Source organism: Gordionus sp. m RMFG-2023, chromosome 4 (genome assembly GCF_954871325.1).
Source record: "Gordionus sp. m RMFG-2023 chromosome 4, tfGorSpeb1-WG-v2, whole genome shotgun sequence".
NCBI classification, from domain to species: Eukaryota; Metazoa; Nematomorpha; class Gordioida; order Chordodea; family Parachordodidae; genus Gordionus; species Gordionus sp. m RMFG-2023.
Window position 1 is genome coordinate 34,475,341 of NC_088778.1, and position 9,470 is coordinate 34,484,810.

The 9,470-nt window shown below is 29.2% G+C and overlaps 1 protein-coding gene across 3 annotated transcripts; it reads left to right on the forward strand.

Annotated features, from left to right (window-relative positions):
* Positions 1-7,400, forward strand: LOC135928100 (probable serine/threonine-protein kinase DDB_G0282963). Of its 3 annotated transcripts, XM_065464448.1 has the most exons (9): positions 1-76; positions 118-189; positions 233-298; positions 672-699; positions 1,116-1,208; positions 1,610-1,779; positions 2,737-3,049; positions 5,583-5,885; positions 5,973-7,400. In XM_065464448.1, exons 1-9 carry the CDS (start codon positions 32-34, stop codon positions 7,235-7,237), a joined length of 2,355 nt encoding a protein of 784 aa, XP_065320520.1. In that variant the 5' UTR covers positions 1-31; the 3' UTR covers positions 7,238-7,400. The 3 variants fall into 3 exon arrangements, with proteins under 3 accessions (XP_065320520.1, XP_065320521.1, XP_065320522.1); XM_065464449.1 differs by lacking the exons at positions 1-76; positions 118-189; positions 672-699 and having other exon boundaries at positions 254-298; positions 5,973-7,399; XM_065464450.1 differs by lacking the exons at positions 1-76; positions 118-189; positions 233-298; positions 672-699 and having other exon boundaries at positions 1,119-1,208; positions 1,250-1,779; positions 5,973-7,398.
* The last annotated feature ends 2,070 nt before the right edge of the window (positions 7,401-9,470 follow it).

Consider the following 9,470-nt stretch of genomic DNA (forward strand, 5'->3'; position numbering starts at 1 on the left):
TACATCGACAAATTCATAGGTAGTCGAAACAATGCCTAAATGTTTTGTATGCAAGATTAATTTTTCAAGTTTAAAGGTTTGTTATATATTTGTTCTTTAACTAAAACTCTTATATAGGAATGTGATATGCATTATAAGATGGACTATCATAAACTTCAACAAAAAATTTTAGATTGCTATGTCTGTGAAGTAATTACCATATCATATACACATTTTGCAAAATTAATACAAGGTATGTTACTACGTTGCCAAAAATAATGCAAACGATAACCACATGAATGAATCTCAACACAACTGGGTTATCTATATATACATAAATATTTTTTGTTAATTTCTACATGTAAATTTTTGTAAGAATATTTTATAGTCAAAATATTTCTTGTCATTCCTTTTTTAAAATAAAATTTTTAATTTATAAAAAGAAATATTTTCTTATTATAATCTAGGGGGAAAATAAAATAGATATTCCAGTGTCATCTTTCACATATTTATAGTCTAGCCTTTGTATATTTGTGAATATTAGATCTAATAAATTTTTACCTTTATCACAAAACATCTTTGATTTTTTAATTGTTTAATCTTTTGCATATTTTTTTTTTCTATAATGTTTATTCTTCAAATATTACATAATATACTTATTATATATTATTATTTCATATAAATTTTTATAGGTTCTTGCTATCAAAACAATAATTGGTGGTAATAAAACATTTATAAAATTGTTAAAACCTGGGAAAATTATTTTTTTCCCCCTGATACACGTTCAAAGAGTTTATTTATAAATATATATAATTAGTGCACTATGAGGTTTAATTTAAAATTAATTAACATAAATATACATATTAGCAAGTATAATTGTTTTAAAATCTTAAGAATATTAACATTAAATTTGAAATTTTTGTAATAATTTTTATAATGAAAATCAACTAATTAAAGCAAGCAATATATGGTATAGGATACATTTTATAATATTTGGGACTAAAATGACTCCATAAATAAATTTTCTCCTTTTCAATATTTTCATTAATTATTAAAAAATTATTTCATAAATCAATAAATAAAAATTAATTCCTTATATAATTTATAAAACTATTTGAAACATGGCTTGATATCAGAAGATGGAATAGAAGGACTGTACAAAAAATATAGTCATGAAACTTTGGATATGAAACATGTACCTCCTGAGTTATTTGGAACTCTTTTGATAGGTTTATAATAGTTATATATATCTTTTACCAATTAGAATTAGGCAAATTAGTTGTAAAATCTGCCAATTTGGCTCCTCATTAGACCCACAAGCTAAAACATATCTAAGCCTTGAGACTTGTATTTTTTTTCTTGCCACATCAAGGCTGAGTTTTTTAAACAATTTTGGTGTTTACCCACATCCTTACTAAACAAAGTAATTTACTGGCGACAGGTCAAGATTCACCCCCTTCCTCCAGTTTTAAATATTTTTTACTCTAATTCAGAGGCAAATCCACCAAATGGAATGGTTTATTATAATACTTTGTTCAAAATGGATGATTTTAATGTCACGTTGAATCACAATATAACACTAACATTCATTTGACAATAACCAGTTTTTAACAAATATATCAATTCCAAGGGCAAGAATACATAACTCCCATAGATGAATGCAATACTGAAGATGCCTCTTTTAAATACAGTAAATGGATATGCTTGAAATGTGACACTGGGTTTTCAAACAAGACCTCACTATCTACCCACCAAATGATCGACCACCTGAGCTGCAAAGACCATTATGTGGCTTATTTGGTATGCACCAACGTTTAAATATAATATTATAAAATTGATTTCTGAAAAATATTGATATTCATGTTACTTTATATCATATTATAATAAGAAATTTAACAAATAAAGTTTCATTTCTGAAATTATTATATAGTTTGTTCAATAATATCACAAAAAGAAGGTTATTACGTAACGTAATGCGAATGATATACGTTTTATCAACTTAACTCTTTATTTTACTGATAATTCAATAAAATTAATATAATAAAGCCTTTAATTATTCAACTGCCTTTATTTATGACGAAGAATAAGTTACCTTGTTTACTAATTTCATATTAGAAATAGTTTTAAAGGTTGGTTATTGTCTCCAATGCTCTTAACTTTGATAGAATCCATTTTTTTTATTAATTATTTACCATAGCTGCTAACAGCCATGGCTGCACCTACCCCTGTTTCTTCATTAGTTCATTCCAGAACCCTGTGTTGTTAAACGACTCGATTCGAGCCTATTTTAAAAAAACGGCCGACTCAATATTTTATACAGAATAATATTACCCAAGCTTGAAGATTTTTGGTCATAGATGGCACAAGGTTTCGGACATCTGTTGGCGAAATCTCGAGGATAATAGTCAATTTTTTTCCGACCGAAATATCGAGTTAGCCGTTTTTAAAAATCGGCTCAAATCGATCCGTTTAACAACACTAACCGTAGCAATGAAATTTGAATGGATGAATATTCAAAACATGAGAATTCATTAAATCTAACAATAATATTAAAGTGATAAAAGCGATACGTGAAAATCTGGTTTTTTATATGATCAAAGAAAAATAAATCAAAATAAGAAATGGAGGATATGTTATATAGCAGAATCTATTTTATTTAAATATGCCCCCCCCCCTCTCCCACCTTGCACGAATTTACATTAGATGGAAATATATCATTCAACTCATTTTTAAAAATTTTTTGGCTTGAAAAATAAGTCAGAATCCAGGCCTAACTTATTCGAAAGCCTTCTAGCGTTTCTCGTCCAAAACGCGAAAACGTCACCAGACGGTATCGTGAGATTACCCGCCAAGGCCAAAAAGTGTATTTACGACAGTTACTTAACGAGCGAATATCATGAATTGGGACTCTCTTTCCTATCCGGTAATAGCGATCAGGAAACTAACGGAGATGGGGAAGAAGGAGAAGGAGTCAAGAATTCCATCACTTATTGGAAGGACAAAATGCCGAGGAAGTTCAAGGATCAGCCAATCCTCGACACCGTGGCAGACATCTTGGAAAAGTATCGAGGTTTTTTTTTTTAAATTTTCATTTATTCCGCCAATTTTTTAAGCATATTTTTTAAAAGTTCTTATGAACAATATCTACCTGATTGATTATCTACTCCATTCAAAAGCGATTTATTTAAACAGGGTATCCATCAAGAAATGATTTTTTTTTCTCTGGACCCCTTGGGATTTGGCTTAAATTTTTTTATACAGATAAAGGTGCACATTAGTGATGGGCACCGGGCCTAATTTTTCAAGCCGGGCTTGGCCCTCATTTTTTTTTATAAAATTTTTCCGGCCCGGCCCGAACTCGAATTTATTTTTAAGAAAATTTACCGGCCCGGCCTGAACTTATTTAAATATAGAAATTAATTTTTTATAATTACTCAAATTAAAGACATAAGTTATATGGCGTCTAGTTCTGTAAATAAAATCAAATATTTTTATTTTACATAAAAAATTCAATATAAAATTGATAAATTTATACATTTTAAAAAAATTCCAAGGCCCTACCCGACCCGGCCCGAATTTTATTTAAAAATATTAGGCCCGAACCTGATTAATAGTGTTCAATTTACTAAAAACTATAAAATTATAAATAATGATTCTAATATCAAAAGAAGTGTATTATACATTTTATTTTTAAAAAATCTTTTAATATTTTTTTTTTTTTAATGTGACGATTCTATTTAATTCCATTCTAAAGTTTAGAATCCTTGTGTTCCTCCAATTTTTATAAAAATTAATTAACCGATTTTTATAAATATTTTTGAACATTCCCTCTTTCATGATAAATTTTCATAACTCCCATTAAAAAAAATTATGAAGGAAGGCTAACTATAGAAGATGAAAATTGTATAAATCAACTGAATATAAAATATTAGTTATATTTACTCGAATAAAGAAACTATTGAACAGAAAAAATTGCCCAAAATATTTGTGTATTCTTTATTCCATTGTTTTTTTTTTATTAAGAAAGAACTCATAGTAAATAAAAATCATGTGAATTTTAATTACATTAATTATAAGATATCAATATTTTATTCTCCGATCGATTCTCATTATTATTTGAGATTTGATGCTCAAAAGGTTTTTAACTTTGGCAAACCTTGCACTTTTGGCATCTTCTGCAACAAGTGTTCCATCAGAATCAGTCTTCAGCACAGCTGGTTATATCTAGATTGCCCTCTTAGGGCTTATTATTACATAAACCTGAGGCTTTTATCTTTGTTAAGAAAAATATATAATATTATGATTTAATTATTGAATATTATTTTATTAATTGATATTTAATTTGTTCTAACTTTTTACTCAAACAAAGATACATAGTTTTTATGCAGAAAATTTAATATGAAATATTATATATAGTGTGCTAAGCATATTTATTTATACTTATCTGCATTAAGGCTAAAATAGATGAGTGAAAATTCTGATAGTCATTAAAAAAATATAATAATATAGGATTATGTGTATAATCATACTTTAAGGGCTATAACTCAAGAAAATAAGACATTATTTACTGTATATTTTATAAATGCAAACCCTTTATCTACAAATTTAAAGATAAGACACATTTTTTAGAATTTTAAAGCTTTGAAGACTGGATAAGTGAATATTCTAATTAAATCGCTTTCACAGATTTTTAATGACAAAAAAAATGAATGGAAATTTCAGTATCGGATTGGTATCGTTACCATTTGAAATAAGTATCGGCAAATACCAGATGGGGGAGAAAAAAAAATTGTGGATCTCTGCGGCCCTATTAAATATACAAGATAATTATAACTTTAAAAATATTTGAAAATATTAGCCAATAAGGGCATTTTTATAAAAATAAATACAAGTTTTCTTGATCATATGGAAGTGGTCATGAATCATTGATTAATTTGAAATTTAAGAGCGAATAAGTTGATGGCTCATTTTTTATTATTTAATTTTAAATTCTCTTGAGATTTTGGATCAGGACTCCTCTGACTTATAAGCTTAAAGATTCCCATGTGTTTGTTTTTAACGATTTTCCCTTATTAAAGAGGAAAATCTGACATTCCAATTTTTTTTTATACGATTGGTCTTAGTGACACTCGCATAAAATTTTTACGAAAATTTGAGAAACCCATTATTTTTTGGAAGGATTTTTAAACTTTAGAATGGGGTTAAATGGACCACTACAATAACAAAAGTGTAAAATATTATTTAAGACAAAGAAACTCTGTATTGCGATATTAAAATCACTATTTAATATTTTTTTTATTAAATGGTAATAGATAAGCGTAAAACGCATTTTTTGACTTTTAATACGTTCAAAATGCTAGGACGCCATATTGCGTTAGGTTATGTATGACTTCCAAGCCCCGAAGGGATTGGGAAAATAGTGATCGATTTGACATGGCATGACCTAAGAAATTTTTACGAACAAAAACATCATTTTTCTATATCTAATTATGGAGATATTTTTTAGGTAATTGAATTATTTTTCACTTCTTTTAAAGATGCTAAATTTATCCGTTATAATTACGAACCACGAAAAACTAACATTTTTAAAATATTTTTCCCAGCTTTACCTCCAATCGTTCCTCAGTCTACTTCGCAACACAATGAAACGCCTTCTCGCCCTACACCCTCTTCCATGTTTTCTTTTGATTCCGCGTCTAGCACTCGATCCGCCCTCGAATCCGCGTATAGTTTGAACCACGTTTTAGGGGAGAGCATAATGTCCATGCGCAAAAATTTAAAGAATGAAACAAGGATAACGAGTCGTTTAAAAGGAAACTACGAAAAGTTAGCGGAGCTATTGACCAGCTTGCTAAACGAAAAGAGTCTCCAAGTTTTTTTTGGGAAAAGGATACAGGCATCCATGGGTCCTAAAACTTATATTTTTTTTAAAACATAAATATTTATGAGTCGCACCCAATAATAAGAATAATTAATCTTTTTAATCAACTTAGACAATAAGCAGATCTCCGCCCTCAACAAATCGACCTCATCGACAACGGCCACTGAGCAAAGCCTTAAGCCTTCATCAGCCCCCGAAAATATCTCTGCTTCAACGTCCATCACCTCAAACGCTCCCTCCTTGCTACAAAGGTATATGAAATTCGAGATGCTCAAAAAACGTGCCAAAAAGGACAAATTAGAACGTTTGCTAAACAAATCACTCGAAGAAGGAAATATAGCTAAAATTGGACAGGGCAGTTCTAACAGCAAGAAAAACAAGAAACTACGCACCGAAGAAGAATCATCCAAATTGATGCCTAAAGAAATTCAGGACAATACGATTAATAGTACCGGCGATTCTGAATCCAAATTTACTGAAGATAACCAGGCCAATGTCGTGACTGACTCTAAAGAATTATCTAAAGTGGATAGAAGGCAAGACTCGCCTCATCTTGTGCCACACAGATCCACAGAATCTCCTCACAAATCTCCCTCTTCATCATCCTCTTCATCAACATCTTCTAACAAATCCTCCCGAAGCTCTTCCAAAACTACTTCGAAAGGTTCCAGGAACTCCATAAATTATGGCGCTTCTCCAAAATACGAACATTACGAGACAGATAACAAATATGAAACGGTTCAAAATAATTTTAAACAGTTTGACCAACAAAACGCTCTTATGAGGATGATGATGATGTCCCAACTTGGCAATGATCCAGACACTACCTCCGCTGTTCTGCAAAAATTATTGCTCGGGTTAGTTTCACAAAACCCATCGTTTGTTGCTCCTTCTTTCTTTGATCATCCCTCCTTGAATGACTCTAACAATTTTATTCCCAGTGATTTCGGCTATCAGAATAGTGGGATGGCAGCATTCGGCAATGTATATGATCTTACAAATAGATTTCCCAGCCAACCCAACGTTTTCACCCCCACCACAAATAACCTTGATAATTTTAATCGAAATTATTATAACAACGCCAATACTTTAAATGATACTCCTCAATTTAATAATAACGATGTCAATAGGTACACACAGCAGAGAGACACCGAAAAGTATGAGATTGATGAAAGAGATTTTGTGTACGACGATCAGAACGAAAATATTTCGCCATTCGGGTACGACTACGACAACGACTATGACGGACCTTCGATTCACTCTCCACAATACGTGTACAGTGACAGAGTGGGTGGGTTTGTGCAGATCGATGATGAATCCTATTGCCTTATGGATGAATTATACAATGACGTCAGAAGAACTAATAAAAGGCAATGATTTTTATCAAAACTATTTTTAGATTATGTTTTAAAGATTAAATTGATTAAAGATAGAATTGGCTACCGTTTTTAACGCGATTTGTTTAACTATGTATATCGTTTAGCCAATCATATTTATAATTTATTTTATACATTTATATATAATAAATATGCTAATTTTTTTTGATTTGTAATTATAAATATATGACAAATATAAATTGAAAACTCATTTGTATGCTTTAAGATTAAGTAAAATTCTTAAGTTTGAAGAAACAATATTCGATAAAACCTGGGCTTCATCTTGATGGCACCATATTATTCTTATGGCTATGGCCTGCCTGCTATTACTTGCCGTTTTTTTTAAAAAATTAACATAGTTTGGTATAAACTCATCATTTATAAAAAATTAAACCCCCATTTCTTCACTATTCAATATTGGCGAGCGATAAATAGTTGAAAAGTATTTTATTTCAGTTCAAAAAATATCGTATGATAAACTTTCCCCATCTTTTAGCTTTGTCTTGCCTCGAAAATATTTAATTTAAAAAAACGCTTATCAAGATAATAAATGTATACAAATGAAGATAAATAAAAGATAATACAAATATACTATTAAATATCGCTTTTTGGAGGCGGTTCCGAGATTAAATTGATATCGGCAGATTGTCGATCCCGGATATCAAAACATCGGCTCAAAACGAACCGTGTTTAACAACTACATATAACTTTATTAGTATAGCATCTATAATTTAACTACACCAAAACATTAAGAGCCATTTTAAGTGTATTATAATGATCAATTATGATTTGTATTCTACGAACCTAAAAAGTTATATTTTTATAGAAAAATCGCCAATTTTTTAAAATAACTATTCAAAAAAATAAAAATATGGCGGAAATGTTTATTAATTAAATTTATCCACATTATTGAAAAACGGATTTCCATTACGCCATTTTATCGAATCGGATCGCGAAATTTTATAATATCGGCCGATAACCGATATTTAAAATGAGATGTGCCGGTACGATCTGATAGAAAATATCGGTTATATTTATTTCTAATCTAATTTTTGAAATAATAATTTAAGAACTATATAAAATTTTAAAATAAAAAAATATTTCTTCATTTTAATCAATAAATATAATTAAAAACTATCGCCAACAGAAATTTCTCGTTTATTTGATAATGAATCAGAGAGTTGCCAACTTATGAGTTATGAATCATAAATTTATCTCTTATTTTAACGAAGTTTCAAAAATTTTCCATTTATTTTGTAAAATATAAAGGTGTACTTCAAGGTGCAATAATTGGAACGTATTATAAAAATTATTTAAAACTTTAAAAATGATTTCACAATAATGAATATAATGTAAAAAGCTATATAGAAAAATTTTCAAACCAAAGTAATTTTAAGAAAAACATAATTAGGTTCCTAAAAGGGAACATTAGTTAGATTAAAAAAAATGTTTATTATTATGTTCTGTATAAGGAATAGAAATTCAGCTAAATTTTAAAACTAAAAGTGTTATGAGCGAACTTTCAGTTTATGTATAAGTTGCAATTGTCCGGAATATAAAATTGCTAGTGATTTTGTACTTGGTTATTTTTTTAATCTTTGCCTGGGTAAGCATGCTGCAATGATTTGCCTATTGCACAGGATACAGTGATCAGGTTTTAGGCGTCATCTTTTTTTAGAGGAGGCTTAATAATTTGTTTATTGAAAAGTGTCGTTGATGCAATTGAAGCCATGCCTTCACTTGACATTTACCAGGAGGCTGCAGAACTAGGCTGCATCCGAGTCTATATCCTAAACTCACTCTTAGTTGTTCATTGGCAAAAAAATTTAGATATTTTCTCCGCATTTTTTTTCTTCTATCCCTTCTATATCAACATTAAAGAAATTAATCACATTATTATATTTAGTGTTTTAATTTGCAAGTATAGAATTATAGTGCTCTATATAGTCGTGATTATATAAAGGCGTATTTTAAAAAAATATTCTTTCCCATTCCTATTATTTTATATTATAATGTTCTATATTGACGGTGATTATAAGATGAAAAAGAATCCAAAAATGACTATAAACTGGCAAGATATAATACATTGTTTATATATTTATACGTATGATATTTTAAATCAAAATGGTATTAATAAGTAATTATATTGTTCTATAATAGTATTCTGATTTTAGTAAATGATAATTGAAGAGGTAATCCAGATAAGTGGGGAACGACTATTCATAATGCCAGTT

What these genes read in the sequence shown, in the direction of transcription:
- LOC135928100 (XM_065464448.1), top strand. Translation starts at nt 32, where the DNA reads ATGCCTAAATGTTTTGTATGCAAGATTAATTTTTCAAGTTTAAAG. An exon ending in TTAATTTTTCAAGTTTAAAG is followed by an intron (nt 77 to 117) that starts GTTTGTTATATA and finishes ACTCTTATATAG; the next exon opens with GAATGTGATATGCATTATAA. An exon ending in ATGAATCTCAACACAACTGG is followed by an intron (nt 299 to 671) that starts GTTATCTATATA and finishes AAATTTTTATAG; the next exon opens with GTTCTTGCTATCAAAACAAT.